The sequence below is a fragment of the Peromyscus eremicus genome, chromosome 6 (genome assembly GCF_949786415.1).
Source record: "Peromyscus eremicus chromosome 6, PerEre_H2_v1, whole genome shotgun sequence".
NCBI lineage: Eukaryota > Metazoa > Chordata > Mammalia > Rodentia > Cricetidae > Peromyscus > Peromyscus eremicus.
In genome coordinates this window covers 2,016,445-2,039,324 of record NC_081421.1, presented here as the reverse complement: position 1 = coordinate 2,039,324, position 22,880 = coordinate 2,016,445, and the positions used below count along the sequence as shown (strand labels likewise).

The 22,880-nt window shown below is 41.8% G+C and overlaps 1 protein-coding gene across 5 annotated transcripts in view; it reads left to right on the top strand.

The window, feature by feature from the left end:
• The window catches only part of Dclk1 (doublecortin like kinase 1), a 298,047-nt gene that overhangs the window by 225,902 nt on the left and 49,265 nt on the right, over positions 1-22,880 (top strand). For 2 of the 5 annotated variants that reach the window (XM_059265105.1, XM_059265108.1), the window contains exons 6-8: positions 1,114-1,208; positions 15,382-15,466; positions 17,931-18,039. In XM_059265105.1, coding sequence (XP_059121088.1) covers positions 1,114-1,208; positions 15,382-15,466; positions 17,931-18,039 — 289 coding nt within the window. Of the gene's footprint in view, positions 1-97; positions 251-1,113; positions 1,209-4,745; positions 4,823-15,381; positions 15,467-17,930; positions 18,040-22,880 lie in introns of those variants that run through there. The other 3 variants (XM_059265107.1, XM_059265109.1, XM_059265106.1) reach the window with 3 other exon arrangements.

Genomic DNA, 22,880 nt, shown 5'->3' with positions numbered 1-22,880 from the left:
GATGTAGCCTAAGACAGAACCCGCACCTCCCACTGCCGCTGGGAAGACGTCAGCCTTACGCAGGAAAAGGCATCTGCTGATGAATCCTGCATCTCATTCAGCCTGCTCCCAGAGCAGCCTTAGCTGTCCCTAGCTAATCCAACTGCTTCCCTTGTCTGCGGGTGCGGGGCTTGGTGCTGAGAGGAGGCTCGGGCTCTGGCTACAGTCAGGTCAAACACTAAGACTGTGTCCATGTTAGAACTCATAGAAGGTAAGTGGAATGCACTGCTGGGTCTCCCCTCGGGGCATCCTCCAGAATGTCTGTTTCTCCTGCCTGATTCTTCCCTCCCTGAGCATCTGCGGGGTTGCCAAGTTAAAAGTGGCAGCCTCTAATATCTTTATAAAATCATGTCTTCGGGGGGTATGTGTTCTCGGAGGTGATGCTAGTTAGAGAAAAGAATTGCCTGCTTCTGTGGCTTCATCTCGGCTTACTGACAGTGTTTTCCACGACTTGAGTGTTGGGTAGAATTCCAGAGTTTGGGACCTGTTGGCAGCTTTTTATCAATTCAATAGCAACAAAGACAAACCGTGGGGGTTTTCTCAGCATCTGTGGGCAATTATTTTGTCCTGTTTGGGGCAGACCCATCAGAATCTGGCTTCGGGGGGAGGGGGTTAGACAGGACATAAATGAATATAGGAATGTGAAAAAGTGAGGGATTAAATTATAAAAACGCACAGTCTATTTTTTTTTCAAGTCTGTGGGAATACCACCTGTGAACTGTTTCAACATTTTCTCCCACTGGGGAACTAAACTAAAGACACACACCAAAAGATATCTCAAAGCCTTTAACATACTCATGAAAATCTCTCTTGGCTCAGATAAAGCCATCACTGGGAAATTGTGCAAAGTTTTTTTTTTTAAATTATGTAACCTGCTATTGTATTAAACACAAGATTAACAGAACAGTGAATGTCTGAGGATGGGTGTTCCCTAAGGCTTTTCTTCACGAATCAGATAATGGGTCTAATTTTTAGCTGATGTCCCTTCTCTGACTGTTTATTTTCCTGAGAAGACGAACTGTCATGAAAATTCTTTAATGTGCTGTTTTTCTCTGTGATTCCTTTTATTTCCAGTTAATGGAACCCCTGGTAGTCAGCTCTCCACTCCACGTTCGGGCAAGTCACCAAGTCCGTCACCCACCAGCCCAGGAAGCCTGAGGAAGCAGAGGGTAAGGACATGAGAAAGCCACTTATTTAAGATCTGCCTAGGTGTTGGTGCAGAGTGGCATGGGTGCCAGCAAAAGTGCTGCTTTTCTGGAGGGAATAACCAAGCTGGGGCACGGGGTAACCAGTTGTGGTTCACTCGCCATTGCTATGGGTCAGCTAGAACCCAGGTCTTCCAATTTCTTGGCCAGTCTTAATTGTGAGTAGAATGTACAGTTGCTGCTTCAGTTTTAAATACCCTCTTGTTTGCTCATACTGCACCTACTTTATTATGCATGCGAGTGTCCTTAGTTGCAATTAGTGTCATTAGATACTGCCATGAGTCACCAGCCTCTTGAGGAAAAGGAAAAGCCCATGGAAGCAGCATCCTAGTAGGGAATTTCTCAGCAGCAAGCAGGGTGGTCCAGAGCTGGAGAACCCATGCAGTAGGCCATGGGAACGTCGATACCGGTTTTGTGAATGGACCCACACTGAGCACATTTTCTTGTATTTATTTTTGGCCCCTGGTGTAATAACAGAGAAATTAACTGAACTCAGAGACAAGCGTGTAAAAGTTACTGGATATAGTGTTAACTTCTCCAGGCTAAGCAAGGGGGTGACCTTCTGGAATGAAGAAACTACTCAAATGAAACTACTCAAATTCCCCTCACTCCCTCCCTGGACTGCTCATCCCTTCCAGTCGTACTAAGGCCAGAGGAGAAGATGAACTGGGAAAGGGAAAGGGGAAGGCATACTGGAAAAAGCAGATGACCTTTCAGGGTCCTGATTTCAGGAAAGAGATGGGGGACATATATCTCCTTAGGTGGTTTGTGTGATAGTGCCCATTGAAATAGTTCAGCAAACAGATATCTCAGAGACTTTAAAACATCAGAATTTTTTAGTTTAATTTCTCTTATTATGCATTTAAATGACACTTCTAAATTTGATAAATTTAAGCTCATCAAATATGGAAGTCCCTCTCTTTCGAGTTTTCTACACAAGTTAGATCTCTAGGCTGCCAAACCCATCAGTCTTTTTTCACTGGGGGCCAAAAAGAAATCAGCCAGTCTGTAGTCACTGTGAACCTCTTGCCCCAAATATCTCTCTTTGCTGATTCTCCTGGCACTGAATGGAGCTTGTTTAGTCTGTTCAAGCCTGTGATTTTTGTATCTGCTTCTCTATTCAATTATGAGATCATTTTTTTATTAGAGAAATCTGTCATCCATCCTGAGTGATTTCAGGAACCATTAATAAAGAGCCAATGTGGCTGTTCTGTACTCACAAATACTAGCCTGCAAGGTTCCATTCCTTAGAAACAGCCAGAGATCTGGCATAGAGAATGTCTCAGGAACATCCTATCTTGAAGTGTATGTGTGCTTCAGAGAACACACCTGAAACAGAACCCAAAATATTTTTGGATCCATTGAACTCAGATCTCATTCTTTATTGATCTATCTCAGGTTTAGTTGTTGAGACTAAATTCAGGATGATTTGGAACACTTGCCAGCTTCTCTCCCTGGGTGTTTCTTGGGAGTAAGAACTTTTGCTCAGTTGTCCTTTACTAGAAGAATGAGGCCAGAATTTGCATCCTTTTCTTCTCAGCTTCCGTGGGATTTTTCATTCCACTGAGGCAGAAAGATTCCATCCAGCTCTGTAGCCACACTGACTTATATAATTAGCACTTTGCAGTGCTTCCGAAGTAATTAACAGGTGTGACTCTCTGACAGATTTTTTTTTTCATCTTGCCATTTAAAACACTGGGATAGCACTATCACTGAGGAAGCCAAGTTTTTCTCATTTACTTTTAGGGGAACAGAGAGTTTATCACCATCTGAAAACATTTATTAAACACATGTTGTAAGCAGGATACTGAGTGCATTCAAAGATGGTTTAGTTTCTAGGCTTTTGAATTTGGCTACACGCATTCAAAGATGGTTCTGTTTTCAAGCCTTTGAATTTATGAACACCCTCCGTCTATGTACCATGGAGACACTTCCAGCTGCTTTGGTGAGAGAAGCTTTCATCTTTTTGTGTAGACAACCGCATTGAATAACCCCTCCCTGTCAAAACGGGACCAGAATATCCCTAAAAACTGTTCCTGTTTCAAATTTGCTTAATATTCTTTTCAAACGGTTGGCTATACTTCTGTGCAGGAAATACTGAAATAAGTAAGGGATAGTACGAGCTAGAAGAAGACACTTCAAAGAATAAATTAATTCCTTTTATTGCAAATTAGAAAACAGTAGCCACTTCCATTTTTTCTTTCTGTGTTGCCTAGTAACATACCCAGAAAATGAGTTGGCAAAGCCATCCAGACAGACAGACAGACAGATACACACACACATACACACAAACACACACACACACACACACACATGCATGCACCCACTCAGACACATGCACACACACACACACACACACACACACACACACACACACACCTTAAAATACAGGATCAGAAGCAAAAGGAATATTAAGATATATAACTGATATTTTTACAAGTAAAAAAAAATCTGTATTTTACTTATGTTAACTATGGTTTAATAAGCTGTTTTCCTTCCCTTTAAGATCATGTTTCTAAATTACTTCTTTTTGACATTTTAGAATAGTCATATGAGAGACAAGTCTGCATGTCAGATTTTATAAATACACTGGAGACAGTGGACCAAGGACCTTCCTATTTACACAAAGCACAGTTAGTTAAGTGGCCATCTAGAGGCATCTGCCTGGCCTCAGAAGTCAATTTGTGAGGATCTCTCCCCATCCATGAATGTTCTTTGGTCCCTTTTCTTAAGACATAAAAAAAAAACTGTGTTGTGTTGTGTAGGTTGAATGAAGCTTCCCCATTGCACTCCCACATCACTGACTTTTGTAGATTAACTGATCCATCAGATGCTGTAGGAGTGGGTGGCGCAAAACTGGAAAAAAGCCAACTGTAGACACTCTTGGTGGTGCTGAGCTGGTTGCTTGGCTACCAACACTGGGATGTAGTAGCAGACAGAGGCACGAAAAAGACAGGAAGAGATGGAGAAGGGGTTGGGAAGTAGGAGAGTTGGGATGGGATGTGGATGGGGATAACTGAGAATTCTTCCAGTCACCCAAACAAAAAACTATGAAAGGGCAGTGTGTGTTGGGTTTACACTGTGTGCAACAACACACTGGAGTTACATCCCAGAATATCCTGAATGCCAGCTGCTGCGTCTGATAAATTATTTTGTGAGGTAAGCATATTCTTCTACCCAGAATGGGAAGAAAATGTCCATAGAGGAATTGCCTAGACACAGAATAGCACAGCTGGTCTTGGCTGGCAGCAGGAGCCATAACTCAACTGGACACAGTGGAAGGCAGGAGCCCCTGATAGCTCAGGAAAGGAACATTTTTCGTGCCACTGAAATGAAATCATCACTCTGCCTGTGTTATCTTCTCTCTTATGCAAAGTTGATTGAGTAGTTCTAATGATGTTAGAAGCCAAGGACCCATCCCTTTCCAAGTTGCTCCTTAGAGAGCAGCCGGGAACCCGAGAAAGATGAGTAAACGAATCTGTCCTGCCCTTCATCTTACAGGACCTGTACCGCCCCCTCTCATCGGATGATTTGGACTCAGTAGGAGACTCAGTGTAAAAGACACAATGGAGCGATATGTATGGTTTGTGATGGGATCAAGGTTTCCCATTTCCTAAGCAAGCGTCTAACAGCAAAATACACAAAAGAGTTTTGCATAAAAATTCGGTCCTAGAGAAGCAAGTATGCCGACATTTTCTACTCATGATATTCTTCTTTGAAAGAATATTTTTTAAGTGTCTCCTCCATTTGATGTAACTGAGGAGAGTTTGAATATAATATTTGCTCCATCACTGAGGATTTTATGGCTAAGGTCTGGTTCCAGGTAAATTTCATATATGAATCCAATATTGAGTACAAGAACCACCCTGACCATCCAACATTACAGAGTCGCCATTTCTATAAATGAGTTTTCTTTTTAATCATCACAGACATGTAGATAACAATTTGTCTGTACTTAATATAAAGCAAATTCAAATAACAATAGCAGACATGATTTTTCTAAAAGGTACACTCTTTTTAAAAAATCATATGGCCTTTTGGTTATTTTATTGAAAGATAAAGCAAAAATTCTTCACAATTTTTCTGAGTGAATATGTCTGAAAAGGAGTAGGGGACTTCTGTATCTCACAAAGACTAATGTTAGACAGTAAGAATGTCCTCTGTTTTTGTTGACACATGATTTTATTTTTCAAGATAATCTTTTATAAAAAATAGTTGCAGCTACATGGAAACATGAAGAACTTGGCATTATTATTAATTATACAATGCTTCCCTACAACAGCAACATTATGTACATGTATTTTTTCAAATGCGTAAAGTTTTTGACCTAAAAAAAATTGGACTTGTACTTTGTTTCAAAGAATAAACTCAGTTTGAGAATTGAAATTCTTCTAAATGGTGTTTATGTACATTAGGCCCCCAGATACCCACAGCGCCATTCTGATCTTGTTTGGGAAATTTTCATATGCAAAACTCCTTTTGTGTCAACCAAGTGCGTCTATGATTATAACCCACTGTTAAACGTTAACCTACTAATTCCTCTCTTCTAGTTCTCTATTTTCAAAAGTGTAAGTCAGCTTTGCTTAAACGTAAAACAATTATTTTTAGATCTGGATGTTAGAAATCAATGTGTATGGTGTCTTGTATATTTAGAGCATACCCCATGACCATTTCTTTTTACTAGCTCAAACACTAACAATTTAAAACTTAACAAAGCATGGATTTTTATATTCTCCAGGCTTGACATATCTCAGTAGGGTGACAGATTTAAAATGTATGGTGCCATTTGGAGCCTTTTACTTGAAATTTCTTTCAAATTTTTCTTGAAAACAATTTGAAAATGCCTGATTCAAGATGGAGAGGAATTCCCTTGTCATACAGTTTCAAATGTTATTGATTTATTTCCCTCAATAGACTGTTCAACTGGCAAATTTTCCCATCTGGCTTATCGTTACCTATGTTACCACCTCACTTGACAAGTGAATAAAATATTCCGACTGAAGAAGAAAAATAAAACGTCCAGGCAACCTACCAGCATTTGAAAATTTAGCCCAGTAATAATTAGTGTCTCATTATCCTGTCTGTTAGAGAGGAGGACACTTCTCTGGCGTGTTATATGAGAACTGCAGACTGATCCCTCCATCTTGAAAGGACAGAAAATAATCATACCTGTTCCAGACTTCAGATTTTAAAACTGTTTCCAATAGACATGAACAGAGACCCCTGCTGAGATCAAAGGGCTGCCTTGTCTTAGCTGAGACAGTAAACATCTGTGAGGATGCCTATGCTGTCTGTGGCAGTGTTATGTCTTTGTAAAATGCATTACTTAATATAGTTGAGCCCGTAAAAGATTAGTATGTATTTGACTAACCTGTCAAAAATGCAAAGAAAGCAGTGGGTCAGATGGTCCAGAACAAAAATATAAACTCCAGTAATTTCAGCTCCCCTGTGCTGCCAGTCTTACGGACAACTACTGCTTAGAGAGGCCCAATAAATGCTGTTTGTTCTGTGTAAGTAGCAGGTATTGCCAATTGCTATAAAGCCCATGGCTTTGTTTAGACACAGCATAAAGAGAGTGGACTTGGACTAATTGCCAGTAGGTATTGTGGCCAACTTTCCATTCAAGCAGTTCCAGAGAGACGCTATTCCACAGCATTTCATCTTTGAACATATGACTTTTATTAAAGGATTGTTCAAGGGCCATATATCTCATTTACTTTTTGAAACTAAAGTCCCTCCGAGATTGAAATAGCATACGCTGAGATCTCTTTCTATGCAGGAAATAATTCTATTATACTAAAGCAGAACTTTTAAACATCCAAGCGGCAAACCAGTTCATTGGTGGAACCCAATGGATAATTTACAGTCACTTAAGACATGGCTACTTTTGGAATTCTTTATACATCATTAGTCACTGAACTTTAAAATGCCCTTCTGAGCAGGAGAGGATGCCATCCAACAGAAGTCACAAGTTTTTCTCCTGCTGATAAACCTCTGAATGTAGACTGTGCTGTGTTGACCTTTTCGGGCTTTGCATTTGTGTTTACAATTTTTTTAGACATAGCTAGAGAGAAAAAATGTTACAAAGAAGTCCCTGCTTTCAGCATTTTAGAAGCTCAAAACCTAGTGATCCACAAAACATGGTGTTCAGTGTGAACTTGGAAGCTAGGAGAAGTAGTCATCATTGTCTTGACTCATCATTTCAGCAGCTGGTCTGTACTGTCGTAGGTTTCTGAACTACAAGTCTGAGGTCCACCCATCTGTACACACGCCTGAATGCACATATGAGGTCACCCTAACATTTCAGAATCAGATTCCATGTTCTGCAAACATCTGAGCAGCTCCGGCGCCCTGCCTGTGAGGCCTCTGCTAGGCAGCAAGGGTACTCTGCTCTCACGTACGGTGTATCCATGCCTGGCTGTGCTTTTGTTCCTATTTAAAAACACTGAAGTCTAAAAGCCTCATTTTTGAAAGAAATGTGAGTGAAAATGTATAAAAATAGTCCTAAAAGATAAACCCATATATTTTCACTGTTGAATTACTAAGTTGTTTTTATGGTGGCCATATATCTATACAGGTGTGTAGGTGTTTGTGTGCATTTGCAGGACTTGATGTATATGTGGGTGTGCCTACATAAATATCTGTGTATGTATATAGAACATGAAGAACAAAGGATGGTGTTTGTGGTGTGGCCTTATAAGTTACTGGCTCCTGTAGAATTGTATGTAAACCTTTATGTCATACAGTTGGGACATGAATATTAGTTGGTACATATTTAAGCTCAAAATCAGTTTGTTAAATTAGCATGATGAAACAGCTCCAAGTATTTACATGTACTGATTTATCCTAGATTCATTGAAATCCAGACAAACCAAGAACTGCAATCCAAGCAAATCCAATCTTACATTGATTGTGAAATGTAAATGCTCATTGGTGTTTCTATTGTAAATCTTGCTGTCCAGTCAGTAAATTGATTGAATGCAATGACATTTTCCTGTTGTGTGTATATCGATGACCGCAGTGATTATCCATCAATGTTCACCAAACAGACTGATTTTCTAGGCTTGTGGACAGTTGAATGTTACGCTGGAACAAAAATAGGAAGAGTCAAAGTAGATTCAAAGTTTAGTTACAAAGCCAGGTAACATGTAAGGCCATCCTGTGTGTTCTTTTCATGCTTATAAACTGTTGAAATATTTTGAAGATACTTGCTGCGTGTGTCTATGTGTCTACACGAGTGTATACACACTTGAAAATGCTTATTGACTGAAGTTTACTGTCTGCGTACATTTGCTCATTTGTGCCTATTTACATTAGCCTCGCCAGCGCCTCTAATCCTGCATGTTAGTGACAGCAGTGTTGGGTGAGCGAACCCCCAGAGGAATAGTATGGAGATTCAGAAATGCGTTAACGTTAGAACAATTGCCTGATACAGCGTATTAAACTGTCAGCTGAAAATATTTGTAATTTTGTGCCCGTAACGCATGTAAGGAAAACTGGAACATCGGAGGCCCTCACTACAATTTTAAGGGTGCATGACATATGGGGTCTTTAAAATGTATTTTATTGTAATAAAAGGTGATGGATAAACTCTGAGGTAGTGTAAGTGAAGCATGAAACACTTGGTGTTTGTGTTATATATGGCCACACAATGTTTTTAAAACCAGGGTAGTAGATGTTCAAAGGTTAATAGGCAAAGAATGTGGAAGTTAATTTTACTGTGCTGTGTTTTTGAGGCATTTTAACCCATTGCCAGGCGAGGAACTTAGTTCCCATTTTTTTCCTGAGGACTCTTTGAAACACTATGAATGTTATAAAGTTGGATTTTTTTTTAATAAAGGTTGCATACCATTTGCAGTTGGAGTTGCTTGGATGTATAGTCTCTTCTTTGCAAAAAAAAAAAGCATTTGTATTAAAATGGTTTAAGAGCAGTATATTGGGAAATCCATCGTTCAAGGCAACCTGCAGAATTTTGTAGAGATGAGAACTAATGAAATGTTTTATTGAACTACCCAGTTTGGAAAGTTTTCACACCTTTGTGCTGTAAATTGCTGTACCTTGTGTTTCACGTGCAACCATGTTACCCTTTCCTGAACTTAACTTTGTGACATTTAGCAGCTTAGCTAAACCATGTAATAAACAGGAAAAACTGCCTATGTTGTTCAGTGAGTTTCTTTGGTTAGATGCTAGAATTGAAGTAACTGTGTGGGGCAAGGGTTGCCTTCATCACCTTGGACACGCCTTCTTGTGCTGAGTAGTAACAGCAGGTCATACTAGACAGGCTACAGAGTAGCACACGTGAAGTATAAAATACTGACAGGAAAACCAAAGTAAGATTACCTGATGGGAAATGCTGTTTCCAAGGGCTGCATCGTAATTAGCAATATATCTTCCTCTCAGGATTGCCTTAAGGGTGAATTTGTCAGACAAATTGGCAACTTTCTTGGGGGTGGGATTAAAATGCACTAAAAAAAAATCATATTAGCTTTCTCCTGGGCTTAATAACTTTTGTCCTAAGTTTCATAGAATTTTCAGTGGGAAGATGTATATGGGTATATACGTGTATGTATATAGACTACTTGTTTTTTAAAACATTGAATGAATATATTCAATAATTTACAATTAACTAATGATAATAATGATATATATAAAACTAATTCATAGTACCATCTAAAGAACAGAAAATTTTACTCATCAAGTTAGAATATACCTTACATTAAAATTATAAGTGACCAGGGCTGGAGAGATGGCTCAGCGGTTAAGAGCATTAGCTGCTCTTCCAGAGGTCCTGAGTTCAATTCCCAGCAACCACATGGTGGCTCACAACCATCTCTAGTGGGATCTGATGCCCCCTTCTGGCATAAAGTTGACAGAACACTCATATACATAAATAAATAAATTTTTAAAAAATTATACAAAAGATCATCATTACAGTTTTAGATCTAACACTTTTACTAGATTTCTGTTGAGCTTAATATTAATTGACTATAATTTTCTCTCTTTCTTGCTTCCATGATAAATTTATTCAGTATCTATAGCTACAATGGTACAACTAGAGGGAATTTTCCAAATTTATGTAATTCCAAAGGGCATTTATACTTCATGCAACAGAGGTTAAATTTAAATGAAGTAGGTGCCTGAAAGAGTAGCGAGCTCTCCTCATTAGAGACTGAAAACTCCACTTGAGGATAAACTTCCTAAGGGAATGACTCAATCCGTGAGGTACAGAAGATGACGTCCTTAACCCCTTCCAAGCTATGGGTTTGTGAAGAGTGAGTGGAGGGATTGAGCGATCCAGTGTGATCGATTCTGGACAAGTGGCTCCCATGGCAGGTGTGGGGATCTTTGCCTGAGAGTTCTGGTTTTAAAGCAGAGGCAAAGGAGAGGACCTGATGTGCCAGAGATTGTATTGTAAATGGATTCACTCACTTTTGAAATCTTAGCTCCCATGGTCTCTCTAGCAAAGACATAATCCAAGATCATCATTTTCACGTGCCCCTTCTATCAACAAACCAATTTCCTGAGTAATATGGCTTTTCGGTCTTTTAAACAATCTGACTGAATCTTTATGAGTTTTTAAATATTCAAACATATATTCTTGGTTCTTAATTTGACTGTGTCGAGTTAATTTAAGAAGAACACGCTATCGATACTGTAGACAGAGTCTGCCTTACTTCAAAGAGTGGGCTTCTGTTGGTCAGTGCAGATTGGTGCTCTCAGCCGTTCTGTTCTATAACCACTTGGGGAGTAAAAGAAATGTATGGCCTTTCTATATCACACCAACTCTTGTTAGTCTCCAGGGCCCTACGCAAACATTATTTTTTCTTGTTGCTCTATTGGGTTGTCTTCAAACTCTCTGTAGACCCACCATCAAGATTATTCAGACAGTGGTTAGTCTGTGAAGCATTTATTTCTCACATTTCCTTTATAAAGCTAATTCAGAACTCAAACAAGGGTGAGCACTGGGTTTCCTGGTTCTTTTCAGGCTCTTTCCACATCAGCAAAACATAACTATATGCCAAGGCAGAATCTGGAGATAGTACCATTCTCCAGCCAAAGCTGGGTTATGTGATAGATTTGTCTACTCCGCTTGAGTCAATTGTATCGATTGGATATTTTCCAAACCTTGATGCAGTGTGGACCCTGGCTGAGTGACAACATTCATACAAATGCCATAAGTAACTCATAACATTTAAAAATGAACTGTGTCTTTGACAGCAGAGTCATCAGATACATCTTGGTAAAATGTGGTTAGAGCTGTTAGCTCAGCTTTCTCACTTACTTCAAAAAGTATGCCACGTCCGTCCCCATCTGTTACGTGATCCCAGGCTAAATCATGGTGCTTGGGGTGTGTTCTTACTTTGCAGGGCAGCGCTTTTATGGAGGTGTTCTGTAAAAGCCTCCAGGTGTCAGCAACCTGCCCAAATGGTTCTCATTAAATCTGTGGGGAGGCGATGACATCTCAAATGTCATGGCACCTCTCCTGGCAGCTAATTGTGTTAAATTCTAAAGTAACCGCGTGTTTTGTACAATAGGGCCCCGATGCCTCCGAATTAGCAAACTAACTGAAATCAACATAAAACCTCACCAGCATGGACCTTCTCCAGTGATTTGTCCACTTACAATAAAGTAGGTAGAGTAACTTCCTTTAGAAGTAGTCGGTCTCTTCGGCGTCTGTCAGTCCATATGAAGGACTGGCAGATTTCATTAGGTCACTTCTAAAGAGCTCATTATATGTGCTCGTTACCGTTTTCAAGCCAGACATGCAAATACAAATCACATCATTCCAGGAGAGACTTAAGTGTCTAGGCATACCTAGGCAGATTAATAACGACTCCCACAGAGAGCCATGCGGATTGCTGGAGTGGTGGAAGGGAGGGAAAAGGAGAGGGTAGTGGATGGGATGGCAAAACCAGAATCCAAAAATTAATAGTCTAGGAAAAAATGTAAAATAAATAAATACCATTAAGGATGGCATTTAACATAAAGTCTCAGCACTTGGTCCATAAAACCAACCTCTCAAATAGGACAATGGGTTCGTTCACCTGTGAAGTTGGTAAATTGTTAAAATGGGGCACTACAGAGAAGCCAGTATGATCTTGAAGTGAATTAATTTTCTGTTCAGGAGAAAGAAGGTCCAGTGCTGGTTGAACACATTTAGATGGTGGCTTTCAGTTTTGAGTACCAGGTTTAAAGAGGATTGGCAGCTCTGGCATGCCTCCAGGAGGTGGGAGAATCACAGATCTTTATCACATGATGAACAAGAAAATATGGGCATGTGCAAATTGAGAAAGGAGTCTCAGAGGAAGTCCTGTTGGTTTCCAAAAATCTGAAGTCTGTCTTGTGGGAATGGATTCCATTCTCATACTGGTTAACTCTAGAAATGGGCAATAAAAGTGATGAATAGAAAATATCCACAGTACTGGCTGCACCTTTCTGTAGTGGGGAGTTGGATCTCTGAGTGGAAATGGGGTGGAAAAGGTCACATTTAAGGTCCAGTTCAGCTCCTGAAGTTCTTTGAATCTGTGAGAGGTCATTGCCATTGAAAAGTATATAGTATTCAGCTTCTTACTTCTTTGGAGACAGAAGAGATAATGCCCTTAGAAGCTCAATAGATTTATTTTACTGTACTTGAGCATAATAAAGAAAACTAGAACTTTCCATTTCCAGAATACCCTCTTTATACATAAATAAGCTTTTCTCTTAAGACCACCAGTCATCTGCTAGTCTCAACCAGCAAGGAATGTGAAATGGCATGAGCTACATTTTCAAAAACACAGATTTAGAGTTGAAAAAACCAAAGCAATTGTAGATATCAGCATACTTGTGTTGACCCTACTCTTAAAAAAATGCTAAATGAACTGAGCTTAGAAACCTTGGGGGACTTTTATTCATTTGATAGGACAAACACTGTGTTAGGCGTCCATAGCAGCAGACATTTGCACTCTGTTGAAAACAGACTTCATTAGTCAGTAAGACAGTTTACTGAATAATACACAGCAAGTTTATAGAATGCTACACATTTTAAGAGATGTTACCATGTACTCAGGGTCAGAGTTCCCTGCAGAGCACCTGATGGCCTTATTAATGGAAGCAGCCTTTTTAATTGAGTATATAGACTGTGGTTTCTTTGTGAGCAAATACACTACTGTCTATTAACTTGGGTGCTTGATGAAAGAATGTCTTTGGACTGTAAAATATAGAATACAACATGACAAGGCAGCATCTGCCACATCCAAACCATGATATACCTATGCTATGAAACATCATTTGTGATGCTGAGAGAAGAAACCTAAGGGTTAGACAGCCCAGAAGAGAAGTTCTCCAGCCTATCTGTTTTATTTTGTGCGTTTCTGCCTGAAACATCATTGCGTTTGGAATGATGCAGGAAATCATCTCGCTGTTCTGGAAAGCACACACCTTCCCCTCCAGTGTGGTCATGTTAATGTTTATTTTCTTCAGGGAGCGACATAATAAATCTGCCTTGTCTCAGCGTTCCATGCAGATATTATAAGTATAAAGTTTTTGCGAACAGGCATTCTTGGAGGTCAGTAGAGCTTGGCTTCGAAGCTGATACGTTTACTGTGCCTTCAACATGGTGGGCTGTGATTCTGTACTAACAAACAAACAAACAAACAAAAACTCTGTTTGGAAATCAGAATCTTTGAATCTATGATGTTCCTAGTTAAAAGGAGGCTAGCTGAGAGAATATGGGAAAACGACTCGAATCACCAAGCTTGTTGGGAGAAGGTGTTTGTGATACAGGGAAGTACAAGGCACATTATACAAGCTGTATGACATTTGGGGGTATACAATAGTAATATCAAAACTTCTGAAATGTCCTATAAGGAAGCAGAAGTATCATTATTAGTATAATTTTTATTCTAAGCTTGTCAATTGTCAGCATCAATGAACTCACCAATGGGATACATCCACCTTTGTCCCTTTGTCACTCAGGAAAGGTTCTGTGGTGCTTGCCTCAGATGGCCCTGGAATGGTTAGATGGTATATCCCCAACCACATAAATCTGTTTAATGAAGAAGCAGGTATTTGGGGTTTCTGTGCAGGAGGCTGTTGGGTATGAGCCACATACAACTCCTCTGCCCTGTTTGTGCTCAGCGATAGCTGGCTGGAATGGGGTGGAGGCTGAATGGGAGACAGGTAAGCAGAGGAAATGTAGGTCATGTTAGCTTCTCCTCACCGCTTCGTGATCAATGCAACTCCAGCCGCTCTCCCTTCTCTCTGCTCCACAGACAGCCGGCACCATGAGCCAATGCCGCCCCCTCACCGCCTCCTGCTCCCATCAGGCCAACCAAGTGGATAAACCCAGGGGAACAGAAGGAAGATCTTTTAGGATGAGCTGTGTTCACTATTTAGAAATAGCATAACTGTGTGCAAGCTGTTTTCTCGAGAAGTAGGGGCAGAGACGGAAGCGTCCCTTGTCAGATACTCTTCCCAGCCAGTTGTAATATTGAATATTTTCCCTGTAATGGAGTCAAAACCCTGTTTGCTCTCATGGGTCTTGGGTCAAAATCCATCTAGACTACAGGAGACTCTCCTGGCCTAGGCTTTCATTCTTGCCTTTCTCTCAGACATACTAAGTATGAGAGATAATAGCTGGTCTCCTATTTACTGTGTGTCTTTATCTCAAAGTGAGAGTAACAAATCCAGCCTTCTACTTTTCTCTTAAAGTTTTACTAAAGCTGAGTTATTTGCCTTTTTTTTTTAGAATAGTCCATAACTAACTTAAAAGACTTTTTGTTATTGTAAAAATAGAAATAAAGCCAGAACGGCACCACATTTGAGACTCTCAACATAGACTAGAAGACAGAAGTGAGGTGCCTAAAATCTGGCAGACTGGAGCTCAAGGGTGCTACTTTTGAGAGAAGAAGTCATGGGCATCCAGGTTTCCAACGACTCCCAGTCAATACAAACTCTTACTGGCTAATAGCGAGGGCGGGATTTATGACCCTCCTTGGATATTCTTAAGATCTCCTTTCCCAAGTTTGAAGACCAGTTCCTCCCTGGGAGGGGCAACACTAGCTTCTGAGATGCTGGGCTGGGTATGGTGTGTGGAGGCTCCATCACTCTGACCCAGGGTTTTTTTTTTTTTTATTCTGTTCCTGTTCCCTTGCAGATTTCTCAGCATGGCGGCTCCTCTACTTCCCTTTCATCCACGAAAGTCTGCAGCTCAATGGATGAGAATGACGGGCCTGGGGAAGGTGATGAGCTGGGGAAAAAGCACAGCTTGCAGGGCGGATGGAGGAGGAGTTAGCTAAATTTACTCTGAAAACTATAACATCTCAAACACGATGAGTAGCCAAACTCCAGCAGCTCGTGGGGGGCGGGGTGTCATTGGGGACAGGAGTGGGTGACTCCTGCAGGCATTAGCACCCCCTGTCTGAGACTGGGAAAGAGAAGTTGGCCAGGCTGAGTGCTTTCACATCCTATGTGGGTGTGTGATGCCTAGGAAGACCAGCTATTGCCTGCCTTTGTGCTCCAAGCTCGACTCCCTTTTTGTAAGTGAAAAGACAACTGTGTCTTGTGTATGAGCATCTATAGGTGGGCTCCAACTTAAGGGAATTCAACTGATCAAACTATAACTTTACAGGAAGAAGCCCTGCTGGTAACTGCAAAGACATACTGCTTGTCCCTTAAGCTAATTTGCGTTAGAATTTCTCTGTGATATAAGAAAGTGATCTGGATTAGAGTGTTGACTTTTTGGCTAACTGGCTGGATGATGTGGAACAAGCCCCTTTGGTTCTCCCTGTCTTAGTTCCCCTTTTATAGAAAAGCAAATTATTGAATGTCACCATTTCCACCCTCCTGGGGCTGTAATCAGGCTCAAATCAATGAAGGGAAATAATTTGGAAAAGGAAGAGTGTTGAGATTAAGCCACTGTTAAGATAAGTTCCTCTGCTTCAAATGATGTGACTTGATATTTTCCCAAGAATGCACCCTCTAAGGGATTCTCTTACATTAAGTAAGACACATGACTCACATGGGAATCGTTTGCTTCTTACCATGGTTATGGCAGACATTTTTGCATGTGTTGAAACTGTAGTCCAGTCATCTAGGAGTCTCCTTCATTCCAGTGTGCTGTGTTCACCCAGTGAAATGTAATGGTCCTTGACTAAACCTAGGCTGAGTCTAGAGGGACCGGATCCTTTGTCAATAGTTGGTAGAAAAACCCCAAATGTTGTATCTTGGATGGGTGTCCCACTGAATGTTTCCACTGGAAGAGAGTACAGGTCCCCATCTGTAGGGTGACAATTAGCCCAGAGGCCGTGGATAACTACTGTATTACCCAGGTACAGAGTCCTAGGACCCTGTCATCCTGCAGACGGTTTGTAAATTCAGATAACCCACAACCATTTCCTCCCCTCCTGAAGGAGAAGATGAAAATCCCAGGTTGAGTCTTTCAAACACAGGCAAAAATCATGACTCTTTCCTGGGTGGGCTAAGGGAGGAAGCACTGACTGAAGCCCTCACTTTATTCTGGGCACTGCCAAAGTAGCTTCCTGTGATCCAGGAGGGAAGTGCCATCCACAGCGTGGAGGCCTTGAAGATACACAGGGTATAGGAGAGCCAATTGCTGTGCGTTTTGACTTTACTTTCTAGAAAAGGCAGCCCGGTTGTGCAGTCTGAGCCCTGTGAGGCCAGCACAAAGGGCCTCAGATGACTTTCCATTCATCCTTCCCCAGCACCACACATGCAGTATGAACTACAAAACTTACCAGAAACCCCCTTCACACGCAAATTTATCTTGAGGGGGGAAACTCAGTGTATGAGGACAGGCCAGGAGGAGAGCACAGTTAGGAAGCTCACCAGGCTCCTATGCCATTTTGCACGTGGGTAGCTTGGGGGAAAGCTGGGATTTATAACTTTAAAGCATGTACATTTTACAGCCCAGATTTAAAAGGGTTTTTATACCCTTGACATGTTAAAGGTGATGCATCATATTTATGTGACCCAAGCATGGCTTATTTAATTTTATAGCCTTGGCTATTTAAAGCATTATTAGGCATTTGTAAAATATTTCAAAATACATTTTCAGAGGGAGAAAATGCTATGTTATTACAAAAACTGTTCTGCCCACAGACATAATAGATATCAGGGTTTAAACTCGACATCTGCCATGCAGGTTCCTTGGTGAGAACATTTGTCTAAAATCTGCTCATTGATACTAGGGAGGGGTGGCCAGCAACCCTTAGTGCATAAGGAATTTTGCAGAGATATCCATTTCAGGATGGAGTCAAGCTCAATGTCCAAACAGCAGGACCTTTCATGCTTGTACAATGTCAAGCTGCTCAGCATCCCTCCAGAAATGCTTTTCTCTGCCCTGTACGTAAGAATGTCATTTCTCTGAATACAATGGGTATTCAGTGAGAGCTATTGATCAAATTAGCATGAAGTTCAAAATGCAGAATTTCCTCCTCTGAATCCCCACTGAAGCAGAAAACATAAGTTGCAGTGATATCGGTCCAGGTCGGCCCAATAGGTGTTCTTTTTAATTAATCATTTGCCTTGGTTAAAAACCGTCGAGTCTGTATGAGCCTGCAAGAGAGGGGGCTGCCCAGAGTGCTTCCGAATTGATTCCAGTCTGTGAGGTGATTCTTAGAAAAGTATCTTTTGTAGTCTGTGCCTCCTTCCCTATCAATAAAAACACACTAATAACTCTTTCAGAAGAGTCTGAGGAAGGCTTCCAGATTCCTGCCACAATAACAGAGCGCTACAAAGTCGGAAGAACAATAGGGGATGGAAATTTCGCCGTTGTCAAGGAATGCATAGAGAGGTAAGCAGGGGTCTGTCTGCGTGGGAAGTTCAGGAGACACTTGGCCTCCATGGTTTCCGTGACCCAGTCTCCATTTTCAGACAGAGACAAACATGGATTAAGTTAACGTCTCAACCCCAGTGACACAAAGAGTAAAAAATAATTAAACAAAAGCCACCTAAAAACAGAATGTAAAAATGTAACAATTCCTGGGATGCTCTCTAAGATAGAAAGACTTTGATTTTTACTGAATAAATCTAGAAAAGCTTCCCAGGTCTGGCAGGTAATATTTTTATATTATTTTTCTTGAGAAGTTATTTTGAAGACTTCCTCCTATACTTCTCCTCAAGAATGGTCTTTTATAGAGTTGGATCTCTAACATATACCAAAATAAAAATTATTCATGACAATAACCTTGAAAGGTTTGAAAATGCATGTGTGCCGAGTCTACAAAAATGGTACTTGATCTGTGACAGTATCTTCAGAGGGATAAACTCCAGACCCTGTGGGTTTAGAGTCAAGGTCCTTTCAAGCTGTCCTCAAACTCACCATCCTCCTGCCTCTGCCTTCCGAGTGTTAGGATTACAGGCATTTTCCCATGCCCGACTTATGCAGAGGTTCTTAATGACTGCTCAAGGACAGTAGCTGGTGGACACAGGCAGAGAAGTGACGACAAATAGTGTCCGCCCTTAGGGAAGTGACCTCAAAACCTCAGCTCAGTGTCACACTCAGTGTTCTGTCCTGGGCAGTTGCCTGTGTTCGGCATCTGGACAGCTGGCATCTTCTCAGAGCTGTGCTGGGGGCATTTAGCTCATCCCTTGAGGGGATCCCTCTGGATCTCTAGGGGCTGGCTTGAATGAAACATCTGTTTCCCTGCTCCCCTCCCCCCGTTATTCCCACTGAGCTGAACATTCCTCAGGTTCCTGGGGCCTGTGTAAGTATCCCTGCCCTGTGTCGCACCACTACTTTGAGAGGACACCTCGGGCCAGGCAGCTATAGCACAGAAGAGCCTGGATCTGAGCCACTTCAAACTGGAGGTCTGCCTAGGGTATCCTGCATCACCAGGATTTAGCTGAACCAGCATCCACTAGATGCTGGACCCCAGCATGCCTTCTTCATTCAAGACAGCAAAGCCCCCACTAGGTAACCGGCACACAGTAGCTCTCCGATCTCACTCCTCTCGGTACTCCAGCTGGGCTGGGGTGCTCACAGTGGCACAGCAGCCTTCTGTGGCACTTACTCTGCAGGAGGTAGAGTCACAGTAATCAGTGGCATGGAACTCTCCCCTGCTGATGCTGTCAGTTCACCTTTCTCCTCTCCCATGGTCCCCAGCCCCCACGGATGGAAGCCGGCCTTCAATTGCCTGGCTGTCAGATACAGAAAACATTCTGTTACCACCTTGACGTCCACCCTTCCTGAAACCACACCAACCACTGTTTACCGAGCATCTATCTGTTTGTGGTCCTTAAATTATAGTATCTCATTGAATTATAATGATCCAATCAGGTCAGTGTTGCTGTTCCCATTTTATAAAAGGTAGATTGAAGACATTAAATATCCAAGGCCAGTCATCTACTAAACACGTAGACCAGAGTAGACCAGAGCTTTGCTCCCAAACATATACTTAAATCTGTCTACTCAATTGCTTCTAGTAAAGGATTCCTCACAAGAGTCTAATAAGGAACTTACCTGCACCAAAGTCACTTTTCCAATGAACAATAAGACAGAAATTAAATCAGGAAAGGCATTTTAAGTAGGAAGGCTCCTGTTTGGGCAGACTGGCCTGGTCTTTCTAACCATTTGCCAGCACTCATCATCTCTTAGGTTGCCCCAGTGGTGAGTTATTGATCTCCCTGGTCCTGCACCAGGATGGTATCTCAGACCTAGGATCCCAGCCTTCCTTCTCTAGACGGTTCCCACTTCTCCATACAGAATTCTCCTTTCTTTCTTTCTCTCTTCCTTCCTTTCTTCCTTCCTTCCTTTCTTTCTTTCTTTCTTGCTTTCTCTCTCTCCTTTCTTTCTTTCTCACTTGGCTTGTGTTCATTTTGCTTGAGTTCACATCTTGGGCTCACTGCGTGAAACTTTAGAGTCTAAATACCAGATTGCTCCGAAAGTGTCAGCCTCCAGCTCCTGCTGAGCAAGGACATATGGCTGGTGCCCTCTCTCTCCAGAGATATTATGAAACATTCTTTTAATATTTTACAGAGATCCAAGAAAATAAACACAAGCTAAGAATGTTGTGAATGGCACATGCTGCTTGTGGGTGCATTCTGCTATGTTTTGGGGGATAAGTGTGTATCAACATGGGTAAAGATGTTGCTCCCCTGTAGTAATATGCCATCACAGGCAGTTTTTCTGCAGTGGGTACAGTGACAGGGTGACAGGGTGACATGGGCCTTCTCTTCTGTGGGCCTTCTAGCATATTCTTTGCTAGCACACCGCTATTTGAGCCAATGAGATTTTTTAAAATATTTTTATAAATTCTTTGAGAATTTCATACATTGTATTTTGATCATATTCATCCATCTCCTCTATCTCCTCCCAGATCCATCCCCCCATTCCTCACCCATCCAACATGATGTCCTCATTTTGTTTTTAAATCCATTGAGTTATATTAATGTCATCTAAGGCATGCGGCCATTCCCTGGGCTATCCTGCGCTACCAGGAGCACAACCCTTAAAGAAAACTAATTCTCCTTCTCCCAGCAGCCATCAGTTATCAATAGGTCCTCGGCTAGAGGTGGAACTTCCTATACTCTCCCCATCTCCATGCTGGAATTTTGTCTAGCTTGAGCTTGTGCGGGTCTTGTGAGCACTGTCTCAGCTACTGTACATTCATGTCCTTGTAGACATTCACCCTCTGGCTCCTACAGTCTCCACTACCTCTTCCACAATGATCCCTGACCTTTGGGAGGAAGGTGTGATATGATATCCTGTTTAAGGCTGGGCACCGGAATCACTCTCAGCACCTTGACCAGTTGTGGGTCCCGGTGTCAATCACCTGCGGTAGTAAGGGCCTTCTCGGATGAGGGGTCAGGTATGCTCTAATCAACCAGTATGATGAGAAGCCATTAGGAGTCAATGTAATACTATGTCTCATTAGCAGAGTAGTAGTAGCAGGTTCTTCCCTAGCTAGGTGTCTCATCACATGTCCTTGGCTCTGATAACTGTCAGGCATGGCTACTATCTGTGGAGCAGCCTGAAGTCCAATAAGAAAGTGACTAGTCCATGCTGTCAGAATTTCTGTTTTTGTAATACCTGCACTTGGGCTCCAACCTTAGGCCATATTTAATGGGAAGGTGACCTTACCACCTGATTTGCCCTAGACAAGGAGAAAGACATAATTCTCTGGTACTGCTGCTCTTCCATGGCCTAGAGAGTCCCATGAAAGGACAGGAATGTAATAGCAGGAAGAGACAAGCAAATGACCTGTGTTGTTAGCAGCAAGCCAGACGTCCAGAATTATCTTCCATGCCTTAAATCAAGTTTGTTATTTTGGTTAAACTGTGCCTTGGCGTTGTTACCTTATGGTTTATAGTTGGCACTAATACCTGCTTTGGGGCTCATTTTCAAAGACTAGCTGCTCCTCTAAATGCATACTTACAGTAATTAAGGGTTATTATTACATGACTACAGCTCTGCCTCTAAGAAGTCAAGAAAGAAGTGTTGTGATATTAAACTGAGTGGTCCTCTGTGACATGTGTTGTCTGATAGAAGATGTGAGTACGTTTGGTAGGATGTTGGTGTTATAAAATGTTCTAGCTAGAGAGGTGTCATATACTTCTTTACAAGGCCTGAGGCCACCCAACCCACGCTTGATTCCATCTTCCCCTCCATGGTAGGCTTGGAACAGAATGTAAGATCCTGGCCTTCTGGGAGACAGCCCCGTCACCAGCTCAAGGATGTCCACCTGCCTATAAAGAAAATCTCCACCTTCCCAGATTCCACAGCAGCCATGGTTATAAAAGACTTCTAGTAGAGAAGGGAGGCTTCAAAGTCATTACCTTCTGGCTTTCCCCCCAGATTTCATCATAACAACATAAGGTTTACTGAGTGTTTTCTGTGCTGGGGCCTGAAAGTACAGTAACCAGCATTTTTAGAAATAGTACATGTTACTGGTTTCTAAAAGGCCCATGAAACAGATATTTTAATACTTGGCCTCTAAATTGGTCTATAGAAAAACCATTTTCTTTGCTCTGAGCATACAAGTGGGAATCCCATTAAATTCCATACAAAGAATTTGAAATTCCCTTTTCCAAATTGCTCCTTCATCAGCCTCGTTCCAGCCACAGCCATGTGGAACCCAACAAGCGACTCCTCTCTGTAATGAAAAGGCTGGGATCTGCGGGTCTTGGGCCAGAAATGAAAGCTTCTTGCTTCTGAGGCCGTCGTTTAGCGTGATTTCCTGTGTGTTGTGTCCTCTAACAACAGCCATGCCCTCAGGTTTGGTGTCGGGATATCTTAGAAATACCGGCCCGTATTAACACTTACAGAAAGGTGACAGCATGGCCGACCTGTCTGTCCCACACACATCAGGCATGTGGCTGGGCTATCCGGGAAGCTCAGGGTCTGAGAGGCATGATTTTGTCCTTGGCACGTGGCTATGGGAAAGTAAGTTGACTTGAACCATCCTTTCCATTTCATCCTGTGACTAACAGCCACAGAAGGCCCAGTGGGTCCCAGGAAAGCTCCAGAAACGGTTTCATCCTTCTCTTTCCTCTTTGAGCCTCATCCCTCTTGCGTTCTCCAGAAATTCACCCTCAGTCTCTGACACTGAATGGACATCTACAGAGGGTGTTCCACTTCTCAGGAGAGTTCAGCCCTGAGAGCTGTTCAGACAAATGTCATAGTCACTCTTGTGG